This window comes from Octopus bimaculoides, chromosome 11 (assembly GCF_001194135.2).
Source record: "Octopus bimaculoides isolate UCB-OBI-ISO-001 chromosome 11, ASM119413v2, whole genome shotgun sequence".
Classification (NCBI taxonomy): Eukaryota; Metazoa; Mollusca; class Cephalopoda; order Octopoda; family Octopodidae; genus Octopus; species Octopus bimaculoides.
Genome location: NC_068991.1, coordinates 56301618 through 56321387, shown reverse-complemented (window position 1 = coordinate 56321387; position 19770 = coordinate 56301618). Strand labels below are relative to the sequence as shown.

General features: G+C 35.6%; 1 protein-coding gene across 1 annotated transcript in view; it reads left to right on the top strand.

Annotated features, from left to right (window-relative positions):
* LOC106876991 (leucine-rich repeats and immunoglobulin-like domains protein 2) overlaps positions 1 to 19770 on the top strand; it is a 155069-nt gene that overhangs the window by 20621 nt on the left and 114678 nt on the right. The window contains exon 2 of the mRNA XM_052971872.1: positions 13472 to 13543. Coding sequence (XP_052827832.1) covers positions 13472 to 13543 — 72 coding nt within the window. The remainder of the gene's footprint in view (positions 1 to 13471; positions 13544 to 19770) is intronic.

The following is a 19770-nucleotide window of genomic DNA, read 5'->3' as shown; positions in this document are numbered from 1 at the left end:
TCTCTTGCCTCACTCTTCTACTGCTGCCAGAAAGAAGACTGAGGGTGTTTTTGACTTTGCCACACACACACACACACACAGAGGGTAGAACTAAAACATTTTTGCAAGTGTCAAAACACACACCCGGGTAACAAAATATTGGATTCTCTTCTTTCCTTCACCCCACCCCTGCTCCCTCTCCACACTTTTCACATCGTTTACTCACCCTTCTTTCTAACCCCTATTTCTTCTCCACTCTTTGTACTAGTATATTTTCTTTAGCTTTTCCTCTAATCATTGGTATCTCTGCACTTCAGAATGGCTAAATCAAGATATAAAAATAATAATAATAATAATAATAGTAATAAAAGGTTTGGATTTTAAATTGTCAGAGATTTCATTTTCCTATTTCCTTTGTTGTTCTTGTTTTGGTTGTTGTTTCTTTTGTTTAAAAAAAAATTATTCTTTCATGTCATGTTCTAAAAACAAAAAAAAATGTGTTATTTAGAAAACAGATACCATCAGTGTTGTAAAGTTGTGTCTCCCTGTGAGAATGTTCTTCATGTTGGCAATTTCTCTGTTTTATATTTTATTTTACAAAATATTCAACAGAAAAGTCTCATTCTTTGTCCAGTTTTGCTTTCATTTTAAAGTCCACCTTTCCCCTGCTTACATGTGCCAAATGGAATTTGTTTAGGCAGATTTTTCTATGGCCAGATGCCCTTTCTGTTGCCAACCCTGGAACACTATAAATGATCAACCTCTCTTGCATGAAATGATGCTCATTTACACCCATCACATGTAAGCAAGGGTATACACACAGACACACACAAATAAACAACAGGCTTCTTTCAGTTTTTGTCTTGCAAATCCACTGGAAAGGCTTCTTTGATCAGCCCAAGGCTATAGAAGATACTTACTCAAGGTGCCACACAGTGGAACTGAACCTGAAACCATGTGGTCACAAAGCAAGCTTCTTAACCACGTGGCCATGTATGCATCTATGTAAGAAATTATTGTTTGCAAAAATATAGGGTACCTTAAAAATACATGCTAGTATTTAATTGTATTTCTTCACATGTTGATTCATACCAAAGTTGATTTTACTGTTTAGTCTTTCAGGGTTGATAAAAATGTGTAGCCATTGAAGGGCAGGAGTCAGTTGGGTTCAAATAATTCCTCAGAATTTGGCTTTCATCCTTCTGACAAGCAGAGAGAGAGAGAGAGTCTGTGTGCGTGTGTCAAAATAGAATGCCACTCAATTATTTCGTGTTGATTTAATATTCCTATAAAGTATCCTCAATCTGAATGGAGTTATAGTAGAAAGTTTGTAACTTCTACAAATTCTGCTCTTGTTAGGTAATAAACTATTTCAGTATCGAAGGTAGACAAACGATTTTTATCTTTGGCATCTAAAACTCAATATGAACTTCAAAAATCTTAAATTAATTACCAAAAACAAAACTAATACACTGTGTTGATCCCTGTTGTCAGAGTGTTGTAATGGCATATATTTTTCCTTCCGGTTCTTATATGCTACTTGAAGCACTTCTAGTCCTTCACTAACACTTCAGTATTAATAGCCTTTTAAACCCCGTTGCTAAAGAAAGCAAGTTAACTTACTGTAGTCAGTGAACGATGAAGTGGTACTAGACTTTCTTCCACACTTACCATTTCAAATTTAGCGATTAGATCTGGTTAATTAATTAATTGCCTTTTGGACACTTTATAAATCAGTAAGGAACCTGTGAATTGTCTCTACTAGCTGGACAAACTTACGAAGATGACAATGAAACAAGATATGTTAATGATCTATATAAAATCAATGAATGGATTAAGCCAACTGTTTTAGTCCTTGGTAAAGTTCCATGTTTACCAGAACCAAGAATTTACAACTGAGTTTGTTTTGACAAGTCTCAATCTTGTGTAAGGGAGAAGGTCATGTAGTTTGAATTATTCCAATATAATACTGGTACATTAATTTGATCGATTGTGATATAAAATTACAAAGTCAATCCTGGAATGATTTAAACTCAGAACATACGAGAACAAGACTATAAGACATTTAGTCCAAACTTTTCAATAATAATTTAGCATACAGACACAAGTTTGTAAAGTAGTAGTTTAACCAATTGAATCAACTCCAGTACATAGCTGGTACATGTTTTAGCAACCTTTGAAAGAGAGCATGAAGGCACATAGCCTAATGAATTAGAATGTTGCACTCAGTCACGAGGTCATGGTCTTGATTCCTGGTCTAGCTGATGCATTGTGTTCTTGTGTGCAAAATCTTCATTTCATTTTGCTCCAGCTTACTCAGCTGTAAATGAATAACTCTGCAGTGGACTGGCATCCCATTCAAGGGAAATATGATCTCATTCACTGCAATGAGATTCATGGAAACTGGATGGCCAGCACTGTGAGTCCTAGGGCTTGAGATAGTTACATCCAGGTATTGACTCTCAGTTCTTTTTGCCCAAACAATAACTCTTACATGTATTTGTAACTTTCCATTTCCACTTAACCTCTCTCTCTCTCACTCATCCAACCATGCATCACGTATGTATGTATGTATGTGTGTGTGTGTGTGTTTAGATAGATCGACAGGCAGACAAATAGATACATACATACAAGATAGGCTTCTGCACAGTTTCCATCTACAAAATTCTACTCACTAGGTATTGGTCATCCTGAGGCCACGGTAGAATACTCTTGCCCAAGATGCCACACAGTAGGGTTGAACCGCATAGTTGTGAAGCTAATTTCTTTTACCACATACCCATATAAACACACACGCATGCATACTTTTAACACTGCTGGTTTCAAATTTTCGATTTACATTGTTAATTCTTCTCCCCCGTTTAGTAATAAACTGCAAGATCGAAGAATCTTGTAGTTTTATTTTTTTATTCTATTTTATTTTGCTAACTTCCTGAGATATTAAGAAGTTCAAAATAGGTTCTTCCTTTTTATTATTACTTTTTGATGTAAAGCAATTCTTCTTGTCTATCAACATTGCTATTAGGCTATATTTATTGCAAAGAAACATTGCCTGGAAGGGGACTGCTGCTGCTAGTGTTTCTGTTGAAGAGTTCGCCTGTAAGAAATATAAATTGGTCAGCTGTATTATTTCCCTTTGTTGTCTCACAATCAAGCCAATATATAAAATAAAATAAAACAGTACTACAATAGCTTGCCAGTCGTTCAACAAGCACTGTTACTTGTGGTTTTACAAATGGAACAGTTACAAATCTGCCTTTCCAGTCAATAATGAGAAATGTTCACTGTTGTAACACACTGTTCATTCACCCTCTTTTGCAATCTGGCTATTGATTATAGGGAGACAAATATAAATGAAATGGGTTAACTATAAATATAGCAGTTTATCTAAAACTCTTCCTCTGCACTTTGCTTAATGGCAACATCCACTGGTTCAAGGTAGCCGTATTTTTTTGACATAGCTTATCAATTTTTCTTTTTTTCTTTTTTTTCTATCTTCCCTCTATCTTTTATTGTTTATTAAATCAACATGAAACTGTTGCTGTGATGTCAGTTGTTGGCTTTTGTTTTAGTTTTGTAAATTGTTCTTTTTTAATTTATCTATTTCATATATTTAGCTGAATTACATTCTACTAAATAATGCGGTTTGCATTTTTATTTTTCCCTCTCCCTAAAACAATAGAAGAAAATGATTCCTCTTCCCCCATCTCTTCTCTCTTTTTCAAGTTTAGTTGTTTGCTTTTCAGTTTGGCTCTGTCATTCCTGATTATATTTGCATTTCTCATTGCAAGAAATATTTTGAGACCTTTTGTATTTTAATTAGGTATAATACAACCTTGTCACTTGTATCTTGCCAATAATAAATGCATTAAAGATCATCATCATTAAGTCCTTATCTCTTTTGCTGTGCTTACATGACTTAATGGAGTAGTTTTATAGAAACGGTCTTGATCGAATATCAACTATAATAATCCCCTCGGTTTTATACCAGCCAACCAAACTGGCTCTGTGGTGAAGTTGTTAGACAACTAATTTGTCAGCCATAAGTTTTAATCTTACTTGGTAAAGGCATGTAGCTCAATGGTTAGGGTATTCAGCTTATGATCGTAAGGTCATGAATTTGGTTCCCGGTGGCACATTGTGTCCTTGAGTGAAACACCTTATTTCACATTGCTCCAGTCCACTCAGCTGTTTAAAGTGAGTGAGTACCATTATTGGATAAGGTTACAACAGGCTAAAAAGAAACAAATATTAAAAAAGACAAACTGTGAACTAGAAATGGTGGCTGGTTTTATATATATATTGAATATGAAAATTATTCAACAAAAAGAAAAATTATGGACATCTTTAGTTAGGCACAGTTTTGTCCATCCAGTCTGGCCTGTTGTTTTTTGTTTTTTTGAAATAATGATGTTATAACACTATTGTTACCATATTTCTTTTGAAATACACTGCTTTTGTTTCAATTAATTTTGAAAATAATGGAGAATTAAGTAAAATCATTTTGTCATTATTAAGTTGATGTTTGCAACATAAATTAACATGCAATTTTGATGGAAGGTTTTAACTAAGATCTTTTTAAAACTGGAAGATCGTACCTTAAGACGAAGAGTGGTTTCAGATAGGTTGTTATAGTAATAAGGCCCCAAGTTTTCAGTCAGAGGATCTAAAATAATATGCTGTAGTGGTTTAAGACATTTTTCCCCAGTAGCATTACCAGAACCTGAATCTTTCACAGCCCCCAATATACTGGTAGTGAAGGGCCTATATATTCTTCTTGTATATCATCAGCATCATCCTCACTTAATGTCAGTTTTCCATGCTAACATACATTGGAGCTGCACCAGGTTCCATTGTCTGATTTGGCATGGTTTCTACAGCTGAAATGTGTTCTTGTGTGCAAAATTTTCATTTCATTTTGCTCCAGTTTACTCAGCTGTAAATGAATAACTCTGCAGTGGACTGGCATTCCGTTCAAGGGAAATATGATCTCATTCACTGGAATGAGATCCATGGAAACTGGATGGCCAGCACTGTGAGTCCTAGGGCTTGAGATAGTTACAACCAGGTATTGACGCTCAGTTCTTTTTGCCCAAACAATAACTCTTACATGCATTTGTAACATTCCATTTCTACTTAACTAATCCATACCTCTCTCTCTCTCACAAACTCCTAACACCCTTCCTTAGGCCAACCACTTTACGGAGTGTACTGGGTGCTTTTTACATGGCACCAGCACAATTGCATTTTATTTGGCATATGCATTAATTATATTTTAACAGTAAATATTAACTTTTTTTTTTAGTACAATGTCAGTAGACTTTTCATTTTGGAACTAATTTCATTTTAATAAAGCTTTTTCCAAGTTGAATGCTGTTCAACTCTGGATGTCATTTTCCTAACCTCATAGTATGAATATTTGTTTAGTTCAATTATATTTCTATTATGTTGTGAGAAAAGAACTTTTTTTAATGTGTAATATATATCATCAGCATATCTCAGATTGTTACTATTGTGAATGCCAAATGTTGACTAGGAAAAACAATTATACACACTTCATATTATCATTCGGTAGTAATTTAGTATAATTTATATTACCCCTCATTAGTTTCATTTAATTGCTACTAATTTGTATCATTGGATCGTTATTATTTGTTATTTTCTTTTGTTTAGTATATATTATTACTCGTTAGTTGTAATTGTATGTAAATAAATAAAGCGATTGTTGTTGGGGTGAAATTGCTGAGGTGTTAGATTCCAGCTTACTGCAGTCATGAGTTCATACTTGGTACAGGCATTTCGTTCTATATGGTACCATTCTCATGAAACAGCAATGCTATTATATACTGTTAGTGAGTTAGCTGCCTAAGACCGGTGTTGTATCCAGAAGATTCTCTCTTATCTGTTAATCACTACTGTATCCTAAGCTTCAGTAGTAACTTTATGAAATTTTTTTGTTGCAGAGTTATCAATTCTTTGCATTAAATTTTTTTGTCATTGTGTAAAAGCTTAGCTGTGTGGTTAAGAAGCTTGCTTCCTAACCATTTGGCCTTGTGTTCAGTCCCACTACACAGCGTCTTGGGTTAGTGACTTCTACCATAGCTTCAGGCCAACCAAAGCTGTGTGAGTGGATTTCGTAGGCAGAAACTAAAAGAAGCCTATCATGTGAGTGTGTGTACCCATATCACACGGTGGCTGTAACTGAGCATCATCATCATACAAGTAAGGTTGTTTCCAGTCTTCTGTGAAAACCTTATCTGGCCATGGGGATATGTTACCTTGCTTGGAAACAAGTGGGGTTTGATAACAGGAAGGGCATCTGGCTGTAGAATATCTGCCTTGATAAACTCCGTCTGTCCCATGCAAGCATGAAATGTGGGCATTAAATGTTGATGATGACCATCATCAAGCAATCACAAACTCATCATCATCATTTTATGTTTGTTTTTTCCTATGCTGGCATGGGTTGAATGTGCTTACTGAGTCAGTGTTTTTATGGTTGGATGTTGTTCCTGTCTCCAACCCTTTTATACGCACAATTTATAAGACATGAATGGGCATGGTGTACCTATTCTAAAACCAGGATAAATCCAGTCAGCTGTTTTTTTTCCCCCCCCTTTATATGTGGGGAGTGTGTTTCAGATGATATAAATCTCATTAAAAAAAAATAATACATGCTTGGTACCCTCTGGATGTCTGTTAATAACTACCTCCTCACAGCGTGAGATGGGATTAGAAATTTTAATTTATAATCGAGGTATATGAAAAGGATACAAAGAATTCACATATACATGTGCGCACTCAACTGCTACACACACACGCACACACATGTCAAACTCACTCATCCCCATTCACATTTACACACTTGCACACCATTTTCACATACACACACACTTGTGCACCTCCTCTTGTTGGGATCACCATGAATTATCTCCTCTTCATTCAGCCTCTCATTATTATATCTCCCTCTCATTCACCATGTTGGATCACTGAACTCAACACGTTTTTTTCATTCTCTCTCTATTTATTTCCTCTTATTCCTTTCTGTCAAAGAGCATAGGCTCAAAACTTAAGACTTTTCCGCTCCCCCCCCGCGAGTGTCAAACTGATACACTTGCTTGTTGTTCCTACACCTATCTTCATCTTTGTTTTTTTTTATAAATTGGCTTTATATCTAATTTTTATTTTTTTATTTTTATCTGTGGCAAAATTCTTACAATTTTTAGTTAGTTGTAGCCATGTATGGTACTATTTCATCCTTTTTAGGAATCTTCAGCAAAACTTAATTTGATATATTAAAATGAGACATTACAGTAAAATTAAAGAAAAGCTGACAAAATAAAAAAAAATAAAAAAATACAGAAGAAACACTGTGCTGGGTCACAGATCTTTTTTAACTTGTATTCTACTGTTTGTTGTGTCAAGAAGTATTACAAAACTTACCAAATTTACAACACCACTCAATAAAGGCTGTGGATATTGATAAAGTAAATTTCCGAAAGAAATTAGTTAAGACTGCAGGATTGCCACAAATATACTGTATATAGCCTGGTAAATGGGGTGGGGTTAGGGTTGGAATATATTAGTTGCAGAAAGCAGCTATTGTAAATCATGGGATCTGTGGAAAATAATTAATCGTTGTAGAGGCTTTGATGATTTTGATTTCTTTTGGTTCAGGGATGAAAGTTTTTTTGTTGAGCAGAAAAGCTACAGTTGATTGAATTGGCTGCAGCATATTACTGGTATTGATTTATCTTGTCAACTCGTGAGTTTTGAACTCAAGAAGAATAGTGATGCATTAAGCTAAACCACTTGATCCAATCTAGCATTTTGATGTCTTTACCAAATCCTCTATCTAATACTTTTGATTATACATACACACACATATATATGTGCACACACACATGTATGTATATATGTGTGTGTGTGTAATGTTTTTTCTTCTTTCTCTTGGCACAAGGTTGTTTTCATAATGAAGGAGTGGAGAATATAATCATAATGCATAGCCTATCATTTTCTACAATACTGCAATTTAAGAATTTTCTTAAATATATTTACATTTGCTTCCCACAGTTATTGTATGAGTGGATAATTTCTAGACGTTTATTTATTGTTTGTACTTTTCTTATAGAAAAATTGTTTTTAGAAAACTTGTAATTTGACTGCATAAGTATGTATTACACACATAGTAAAGCTACTCATGACTAACTTAAAGATCATTTCCTTGAGGAGAGGGAAAGCACTATCTCAACAAGATTATAGTAGACTTAGCTAGGTCAGCTAATATTACAAGGAATACTAGAAGCTTCAGCTAGAATGTAATCAGTTCATTGTTCCATTGAGTGTATATAACTAGTACTAGCATGGCAAGATCCTGATATAGATTTACTGATCAATACCATACAAGATGAGTTCCTTTATGCTTGTCATACATATAGCTTAACTTGCTGCGATTTTAGAATAACCACATTTCTTTTAGACCAGCAAATTGAAGTGTAGCGGTTTTCTTCTCCTTCCTCTTCTACTTATTTGCTTTATTAAAAGAGAGATGGTTTTCAACAATTGTATCTATTAGGAATCTATCTAAATTTACACCATCACTTCATGCATTCAATTATATCTTCACTCTTTCTTATGTGATATCAACTCAAAAATAGGTTTTTTCTTTCTTTTTAGAAACCACCACTATTCAAGACTTTCTAGATTCACCTTGTTTCTTTTCTTCGCCCTTTGCTTCAGCCTCTGCATTTGAGTATGTGTTTCACCACCATGCAGCATCACACTTTGTACACAGATGTCGTGCATTCTGCTCTGCAGTCATAACCAGGATAGGAAGATGCTCCTCCATCACTAATTAGGTCACTAGATAACAGAAGTTATCATCTGCTCCTAGGAAGCCCCCTAATCATCATCATCGTTACATAATGTTTTCCATACTGGTATGGCTTGGATGGTTTGGCAGGAATTGGCAAGCCAGAGAGCTGCACTAGGCTTCAATTGTCTGTTTTGGCATGATTTCTATGACTGGATGCCCTTCCTAACATCAACCACTTTACAGAGTATATTGGATGCTTTACATGTGGCATCAGTGCTTTATACATGGCACAAGCTCTGATGCGTGGAGGCACAATGGCCTAGTGGTTAGGGCAGCGAAAACACTTAAAGCTCCACAAGGCTCCGGCAGGGGATGGTGGCGAACCCTTCTGTATTCTTTCACCACAACTTTCTCTCACTCTTATTTCCTATTTCTGTTGTGCCTGTAATTCAAAGAGCCTTGTCACACTGTGTCACGCTGAATATCCCCGAGAACTACGTTAAGGGTACATGTGTCTGTGGAGTGCTCAGCCACTTGCACGTTAATTTCATGAGCAGGCTGTTCCGTTGATCGGATCAACTGGAACCCTTGACGTCATAAGCGATGGAGTGCCAACAGCAAGCTCTGATGCTTTTAAAGCATTTTAAAAGAATTTATTTTATGGGTGCTGACTAGTCCTGAGTATCTACTATATTCAGAATCCTTCTCTGAGCCTACCTGTGATCTCATTGTACTTTTTGTGCACCAGTTGTTTGCACTGGGTACACTGAATTCTAATAATCACATAAATTTCCTATAATTTCATGATTTGGGTCCCATGATTTGTGTGTGTATAAATATACATGTGCATATATAAATACAGCTGTGTGTGAATGTCGGTAGAAGATTGAGAGGTGGGTGTAGATATATTCTGTTGAAATGTTTGTTATTGTAACTTTACATTGAAATTCCAACATAACTGTAACAAAAAAAAGTAAAAATACAATGACAATAAACTGTATTGAATTGAATGAGCACAAGTTCAACCTGCCTCTCTCTCTTTTTCTTTCTCTCACATACACATACATTTGTGTGTGTGTGTGTGTGTGTGTGTATTAGCTATAATATAAATGGTTTTTTAATTTTTTTAAATATAAAGTATAAGACATCTGTGACATCTTCAGCGACATTTAATGTCTTCATGTGTGCTCCTGCTCTGCGTAGTACATTCCAATGGACTAAGCAGAGTATTATAAGATCTTTACAAATATGACCGAGGAGAACAGTTCCTATCATTGGAATCAAGCTGTGTATTGCTTGCTGGGTATCCATACTTTCAAATGGGTTCTCAGTCATTCTTGAAGATGTCATGTCTCCATATATCTTATCTTTTACTTGTTTCAGTCATCAGACTATGGCCATGCTGGAGCACTGCCTTGAAGGATTTTTAGTCAAACAAATCATCCTCAGTTATTTTGTTTTTTCTTTAAGCCTGGAATTTATTCTATCAGTCTCTGCTCCTGAACCAAAGTTAAAGAGATGCAAACACATCGGCACCAGCTGTCAAGTGATGGTAAGGGACATGCAAAGACATGCCTAGATACATATGTATATATATAGTCCGTGCCAGTGCTGCCTAACTGGCCCCTGTGCTAGTGGAACGTAAAAAGCACCCACTACACTCTGAGTGGTTGGTGTTAGGAAGGGCATCCAGCTGTAGAAACCTTGCCAGATCAGATTGGAGCCTGGTGCAGCCTCCTGGTTTACCAGTCCTCAGTCAAACTGGCCAACCCATGTCTGTATGGAAAGCAGACATTAAACGATGATAATGATTCACAGGCTTCTTTCAGTTTTCCATCTACCAAATCCACTCAAGTCTTTGGTCTACCCAAGGCTCTTGTAGGAGACACTTGTCCAAGGTGCCATGCAGTGGGACTGAACCCAGAACTATGTGGTTGGGAAGCAAGCTTCTTACCACACAACCACACCTGCACCTATTTGTATGTATGTATGACAAGGCCAACCAAAGCCTTGTGTGTAGATTTGGTAGGGTGGAATTGAAGGCAACCCATCATATCGTGTGTGTGTGTGTGTGTGTGTGAATGTTTGTGTCTGCTTGCCATGACATAGCATGCTAGTTGTAAAATGATTGTCACTGTCACACCAGCAGTGCCAATATTCTGTCAGAGCATGACTGGTCTTGGGGAAATACCTTGCTTGGAAACGGGTGAGAGTTAGCGATAGGAAGCACATTTAGCCATAGAAAATTTACCTCAGTAAACTCTATCCAGCCCATAAGTACTAGACCCAAAACTAAATCCTGGGATTAATATGATCAATTAAATTCTTAAAAATGGTTATTTCATCATGGCTGAAGTTCAATGTGAGAAACAAGTAAGAGTTTAAAGAACAGATCTCTAACATTAGTGGAAGAATAATTAAGTATATAACCCCAGACCTGACTGATTGCGACAAGATGAAAGGCAAAACCGTTGGTATTGGTGGAATTTGACCTCAGCCATAACTAAATTCTGCAAATCATTTAGCATAGGGCTTTATATATTAATCCTCCAATTATGACTACTGAAAGTCTATGATTGTTGAAGAAACTTTGGTCAGCTGTGGTCATGTATTCACAAATAACTGCTCTTGATAGAATGAGTGGTGTGAAACAAGTAAAGGAAGTCTCTATGTGATTGTTAGACTTTCTAGAAATAGCTGTCAAATCCCCTCAAGTCATCCTCTATGCAGTCTTTTAAAAAATAGGAAATCACATGGACAGTGTCATCTTATAAACTTTTAAAACGATGGGATGGTCATGTCTGGATTGCCATGGATCATAGGTCTGACCAATCTATACCAACCTGTAGCTGATGAACAATAAACAAGCAAGGCAAAATGTCCAGGAACATTTGTTGTATAAAAATTTATTAGTGAAGTAAACATTGACACACAAGCTAGTTGGTCTGATTTACTAAAGTAAACTGCTATATGGGCATTGATCAACCAAATAGTTGTGATTAGTGTTTAATATGAACTGAAGGCAGATATTTATTTACTTAGAAGAATGTGTAGTTAAGCATAGCAGGATTGGAGCTCATCTCCTGTTACCATCTTTAGCTTTTAAAGCTTGTTTTTCACACCAATAACCAACATATTGTAAGCTTAAGCAAGGCTGTCACTTAAACTGAAATATGTAATTTCAACTACTTCCAGTTTGGTCTGAGTGTAAGTCTATCCTGTAACACCTGTGATTATCTGAAGTAAAACTACCAATATTCTGCCATTCTAGATTACAGGGAACTTGCCTTCAAAAAGAAACCTGACTGTTAATTACAGAGTTCTAAAGCTTGTGTTGTTTTTCTCAACAATTTTGTTCCAGCTCAGTGATTTGAACAAATTAGCTTCTTCGTTTATCACTTTTTTTTTCTTCGTTGCATTTACTCTTCCTTGGAGTTGATCTTTTTTATTTATTTTCCTTTTCTCTTTGAGCATCTTTCCCTCAGCTGTGTCTTGTTTAATTAATTTTGTAATCAGAATCCTTATTATTTCTCTCTCTATTTATTTTCCTTGAGCCCTAGGACTAAGAAGGCCAGTTACCCAGTTTCCATGGCATATGAGCCCAAGATCATGACATTCACCCTGAATGGGATACCAAGCTGTTGTAAAGTTCTAGGCTAACAATTTTGATAAAATGTACCAGTTGAATAGTGGATCAATATTATTAATTTATCCCCTCCCTCTAAAATTACTGGCTTTGTGCCAAAATTTGAAACCTTTATTATCATCATTATTTGTTTAGCACAACATATCAGCAGAATCTTAAGAGTATTATGAAAAATGCCTTGCTCTTTATGCTTAGATTTCAAATCCTATTGAGGTCAGCTTTGCTTTTCATTCCACTAGAGTCAATAAAATAAAGTACTAGTTTAATAGTGGGATCAATGTAGTCAAGTTATCCCTTTGCTCAAAATAGCTATCCTTGTGCATAAATCATTATTATTATTGTTACTATTATTATTAAGGTGATAAAAGTAGCAAGCTGGCAGAATCATTAGCACACCAGGCAAAATTCTTAGTTGTATTTCATTTGTCTTAATGTCCTGAAGTTCAAATTCTGCCAGAGTTGACTTTACCTTTCATCCTTTCAGGGCCAATAAAATAAGTACCAGTTGAGCGCTCAGGTTGATGTAATCAACTTATCATCTGCCTTGAATTGAGTTATTCTCTACTCTGAAATTGCTGGCCTTGTGGCCAAATTGGAAACCATTATTATTAAGGTAGCAAGCTGGCAGAATTGTTAACATGTCAGACAAAATGCCTAGTGGCATTTCTTCTGGCTCTTTACGTTTTGAGTTCAAATCACATTGAGGCCAGCATATAGTATGGGCCAAGTATTGAGGTCAGAGTAATTGACTATTCCCATCCCTTCAAAAAAGCTAGCCTTGAACCCTGCAACAATCCAGCACCCCATTCAAGGGAATGTTGTGATCTCAGTCATATGCTGTGGAAACCAGGTAACCAGCCTTATGAGTCCAAGGGCCCATTATTGAATTTCTATATTACATAGATATTGATATATAATTGTAAACAATCTCATATATAACAATTTACATTTTATAATTCCGTGTATATATGATATATATATATATAATATAAATTTTCTTTCAATATGTTTAAATTTTTTATTATTTTCAGGGATTTACAGAGTAATATAATTATGGATATTCAACCCGATGATTTCAAAGGATTTGTTAAATTAAAGAAATTGTAAGTATTATATCATTTCTTAAGAGCATATTTAATTATTGAAATTGTTTGTGGTGTCGTTTGACACTTTGCTGAGACGATTTTATTTTGTGTGTGTCACTGAGAGTTGAAGTGGCAGAGTGTATTTATTGTCATATAAGTTCATCATAACCATTTTTTTTTCCTTTCTTTGTAATTTACATCATTAGTAAAACTATCTTTATAAACAAACAGCTGTTTGTTTTTGCTTTCAGAAAACATCAATATTTACATGTTAAGCAGTTGTAGAGGCAATGAGAAAATATATATTATACATAACTAAAAGGATATATATATATATATATATATATATATATATATATATTATTTATTTTTTAATAAATAATTATTATGATGATGATGACATATTACCTATTTTAATGTAATGGAAAAGTAATCTCATGCATGTAATTATGCATCTCTTGTCAGTTGTTGCACAGTGTGATTGCAACTGAGTCATCTGTGCATGTGTGTGTATGCATGTGTGTTTGTCTGCTGGAATCTGTAATCAGGTGAGAGAGAGAGACTGGAGTTGTTGTATTTCATTGAAGAGGAATCACACTGGTTATTGAAATAGTAGTGAATGGTTTATTTGAGATGCGAAACGGGAAATAGAAAGACTGACAGCTCAAGAATTCATTAGGCTATTTTCATTTTGTGTGGGGGATTTTTGTTGGTTTTTTTTTGTCTTTTTTTTCCTTTAGTTCCTTTTGATTTTTTTTTACCGTTTTTAAAAAATTTTTTTCATCTTTTCTTTTCTTGATTCTTTCCTGTCACTTTCTTCATCTTCTCCCTTTCACTTTCCGTTTTTACCCACCCCTTCACCTCCTAAATACATGAGAAGTTTCAGCAGTTAATTGCAAAATGATAAACATCGTCCCTTTCCCTCTGGGCCCCTTAACCACATTGCCTGTCTGCCTGCACTGCTATCTCTTCTATTTCTTGTCTCTGTCATCTTGTCAGTTAACCCGATTCTACTCTAATTAAACCCCAACACAACATTAATATATTATCTCTACAATCTGTTTAACACACCTCCCAAAGAAAATCCTTCTCGTGTTTTGTGTTTTCAGTATCTAATTGTAGTAGATGTGTGCACGTAGGTGTGTGTGTACGTACGTGTTTTAGCATGTGCATCCTCTTGCCTCTCCTCCCCACCCTCTTCTTCAGAATGTAATCTTAGTGCAAAGAAACTATTCAGCATATTTAAAGAATTACCGAGAATGACATTTGAAAGGTGAAAATTCTTGTATGATAATGCTTATAATGCTTATATTTTACAATTATTTGGTAAATAACTATTCTTTCCTTATACCTTGGCATTGAAGAGGGTGATTAGAAAATGAGAAAATCTATCTTTCATTGTTTATTAAAAGCTTCCAGACTTGGGAACAGAGCTTCTCTAATGCTTGGTGTACCCAATAACCATGCCTGGCTCATTTTGTTTCCTTCGCGTTGTCTTTGAATGCTGGGAACAGAGAAATGTTTGAGACTAACTAAAAGAAATTATGTAACGAATGCTACCAGTGGGACAATAATGACACTTGGCCTGATCTGTCACTATTATGATGTGAGGGCATTGATCATAGATCTGTTCATCCTACTTCAGGATCTTTTGAATATATCTAAAGGGATTTTTTATTGCTTACTCTTACTTACATAAGCCCTAACTTTTCTCCACTGATTTCAACTCTGGCCCTCTTTTCTACTTCTTTCCACTTGGATCTTTACTCTTTCCTTTAGGATTTTGCTGCAGTATCATGTTTCCCTGAAGGAAGGCCTCCCCCTAGGTCTTGTTGGTTTTGAATTGTCATCAATGCTTTAGTAACTTTGCTTTTTTCTAGGTAGGGATGTTGGCACTACACCATTCTTTTTTTTTTTTATCCCTATGAGGAAGTGGTCCATTTTCGTTTGGCATCTTTCCTTAGACCTGTCCAGAGCAGGAAGCCTTGCTAGGCACTTGCATTCTCCTGGCATATTTCCGAGAGTCACTGAGGCACACAAGCCATTGTACTGTAACAAGGACTGGACTTTTGGTGCTTATTGCTCATATACCCCTAAGAAATGCTGACCAATGAAACACTTGTCTCTTTTACTATGCTCTCACTGGGAAAGTGGGGTCCTCAGATCAGAAGCCTGGTGCAGAACACTTTAACATACCAAGGGCTAAGTGAGATGTTAGAAAGAGAGCAATGGATTGAATTTGCCTCCAAGTCGCATTTTGTGTTGTCCATTTTCCTTCAATTTATATTTCATTTCCATGGATAATCTCCTATAACTGAAGTAATTTCATTATTTTAATTTTTTAGTCAACTTTGCTTTACATCCATTTGGGGTTGATAAAATAATCACCAGCCAAACACTAGAGTCGATGTAATCAACTAGCCCCATCCCCCAAAATTTCAGGCCTTGTGTGGAAAGAATTTAATCAGAATAATTTAAAGTAAAAACAATTTCACTGTTTTGTTACTGGATATCAAGGAAGTACAAAATACTTGGAAATGTTGCAAATGCAATGTGATGGAGTTTGTGTACGAGTTAAAAAAAATTGCAGTCTGTTTTGTGTGTGTGTGTGTGTTCCTCAATTCCAAAATTTAAAATATGTGAAGAATTGTTTTTGCGTTTGATATGTAAAACCCTTGTGTGATATCTGTAACATTGGTGATGGAATCAGAATAAATTGAGCCTAATTAATTTCATGAGAGAGAGAGAAAAAAAAAAAGAAAAACAGAATGGCTTTTTTTTTCTAGTTTGTAGCAGAGTATTTTGATATGTCTGATATTTTATAGTATTTCAATTGCAAAAAGAAACTCAGACTTGTTGAAGCAAACCACTAAAATAAACAAACAGGAGATTAGGTGGTGGTGGTGGTAGTATTGGGGTAACTTTTGCTCCATCTGTGTATGTATAAGGATAAACACACAACCATACATACATACATGTATAAAACACTAGACAAGTGATAGCCTTTAGGAAACCTACAGACTGAATGTGTATTAATTAAATTGTTTTATCTTTGTATATCCAGTGAATCTGTTATGCCGATTAGTCTATTGTAGCTTAAAACTATTGACTATCAAGATTATCGTGACAGTATAGACTAGATATAACTCTTACTTCTGCTATACAACATTGATTTTATTCCTTAACTTATTTTGTCAGCATAACCTGACAGTAGCTAAAATGATAAACTTTCCTCGCAGACTATACCAAACCAGTACAGACTCGGCTAAAAGCTACCTGGTTTTAGTAAAAGCTAATGGCTAAATGTTATGATGTTTGTGGTGAAAGTTATTAGAATAGGAAACAGTACCAGCTTTTTATGGGTGGTGTTTGATCAACATATCTGTAGAGTATCAAATTACCTTGTCCTGTTTATGTCCCTTTATAATTTGAGTTCAAATCTTGCCCAAGCTTAGTTCACTTTTCATCCTTCTGGGGGCAGTAAATTAAATATTAGCCTCCAGATATTGGGGTTGATATATTCAACTACATTCTGGAGTGGTGCCCCAACATGCTCCACCTCACCTCACCCTAATCCTGTGATTGAATTTAGTTCATCTTGAATGAAATTGCATAAGGAAGATACTTCTTAAGTGCTTTTGTTTTCTTTGTGTATGTGTGTGTGTACATGTTTGCATATTGAGGCACTGAGCCATTTTTTAAAAACTTTACATATGAGAGTAACTCCCCCCCCCCTCATTCTTTGTCATTTGGTGTGTTTGTCAGCCTGTACACAAATAGTGAATGTTGTTCTTGGATGAGAAAAAAATCATGTGTCCTTCATAATAAAGTTGATATTTTTCTGGAAAGGTACAAGTTTTGTTGGTTTTGTGGCCCATGGGGAAGCAGCCTGTTGGAAGAGAGTTTTTTTTTTTATAACTCACTAACTTTTTATAGACCAATTGCAAAGGCACCATGTGTACTTTCCTGTTGTTTTCTACTTGTTATTCTACTAAATATGATATCCCTTTGTAGACACAGCTTGTGTACAACTGTCTTGGAGAAAGCTACACTACAAGAGGTTCTTCTCATTGTTTTCTGCTAAATATAAATCCTAAGATTTACAGTAGATTTGCGAGAGTTTATATGACGTCTGTGCTATATTTCCATAGGCAACAGGAATGAAAGTGAAATGAAGCTATGACTGAATTAAAACTGTGAACTCAGTGTGTCAAGAACTTAATCTTCTACTCACTCTTTTATAAGTCTTGCCATACTTATTGATGTTGAAATTATTACCAACTTGTCTGCTTCCTCCACATCCTCTCCCATTTATATGTCAGTAAATCCCTCAGTTCTCCAAGAAGCTATAAGGTTGTCTTTTAATACAAAATTATGGAACTTACTTTGATATATTAGTACTTTAGTGCTTAGTAGAATGGGTTTTTTGGGAGAGGATGGGGGGGTTCTCTTTTGCTGAGCTAGAGCTCTTAAATGGCTAAGAAGAGTTATAAACTTTATCCCAGCTTAATAGTTTAAGTTTTTAATGTTGCCCCAATGTTAATTCTTGCTTTTATCTGCTCTAATTGCCAACCCATTACAGAAAATGTTTATGAATAAAATAAAAATTTGACATTATGTTCTTGTATTTAAGATAGAAAATCATTGTTGTTTTTCTAAGTGACATACCAGTAAGTTTTTAATCTGATCCCTCTCTCTTCATTTAAGATCTATCCAGTCATATTTTGCTACTTAGATATGTCAGCTATTAGCAAATGTGTGTGTGTGTATGTGTCTATTGTTTGTTTTACATGTTGATCTTCTCTCAGCTGACAGATCAGTTAACTCTACAGCTTATCTTTCTGATGAGCCAGTGAGGAAGTTTCTGTGTGTTATTCACTTGGCCTGCTCAATAAATTTACTATGCTTTAAAATGGAAATGATAATGTTTTAAGTCCTGAATCCTGGGATTTTATGCATCACTTTAAAATCATAACTGTAGAAGTTTCACAAATCACTTAGTTGTACCAAAACCAATACACTAGTTATTTTTTTTACCTTTTACTTATTTCAGTCATTGGACAGGGGTCATGCTGGGGCACCACCATGAAGGATTTAGTCAAACAAATCAACCCCATTGTTTATTTTTAATGTCTGATACTTATTCTGTTGGTCTTTTTTCCTCAGCCACTATGTTACTGGGGCTTAAACAAACCAACAGAGGTGGTCAAGTAGTGGTAGTGAGGTTACAAACACAGGCATATATGTACATACATACATACACATTCACACACACACACACACACACACACACAATGGGCTTCCCACAGATCCTGTCTATCAAATTCTCTTACAAGGCATTGGTCAGCGCAGAGTTATAATAGCATGCAGTGGAGTTGAACATGAGACCATGTGATCTCAGAGTTAGCTGCTTAACTACACAGTTAGGCTTGCACTAATGAGCCATGCTTGCACACACACACACACACACACACACACACACACACACACTTATGATGGGCTTCTTTTCAGTTTCTGTCTTCCAAATCCACTCACAAGGCTTTGGTCAGCTTAAGGCTATAGGAGAAGACACGTGCTCAAAGTGTCACATAATGGGACTGGGCCTGGAACCATATGGTTGAGAAGAAAACTTCTTACCACACAGCAATGCCTGTGCCTGTAATATATGTATAGTTTTAAATATTTTTCACATTGGCTTATTTCTTATTCATTTTAAATATCATTTACCTTTTGACCTTATAATAATGAGCCTTGTACCTTCATCTTTTTCAAATCTTTCATTTTCATTTGTGATATATTTTAATTTTCCTCTCTTTCTCTCTCTTTCTCTCTCTCTCTCTCTCTCTATCTATGTATCTCTCTCCTTTTGGCCTAAATACCTCAATAAAACAGTTAATCCTAAAACTTGTTAGATTCACTTCATTAATTTCTTACCTGGCCAGGGTTGTGGACTTTCTTTTTCCACTTGCAGGTAGTTGTGTTTGGGAGTAGGCATGTTATCATTTGAAAAGTGTGAAATGGATTGTTGTTTTGTGTTTTTTTTTCCTTTTCTTTTTTTTTTTGGCTGGCTAACTGGGTATATCTGATTGTCTTTGTTGAATGAGGAGGAGGAGGAGGAACAGGGCAGGGGAGAGAGAAAGGGAGCAACATGAGTGGTAGGTGCTGATAGAATGAATAGTAGTTATTACTACTACAAGGGGGGTGAGAAGGAGGGAGAGAGGGAGGGCTCTATTACCTTCTGCTTT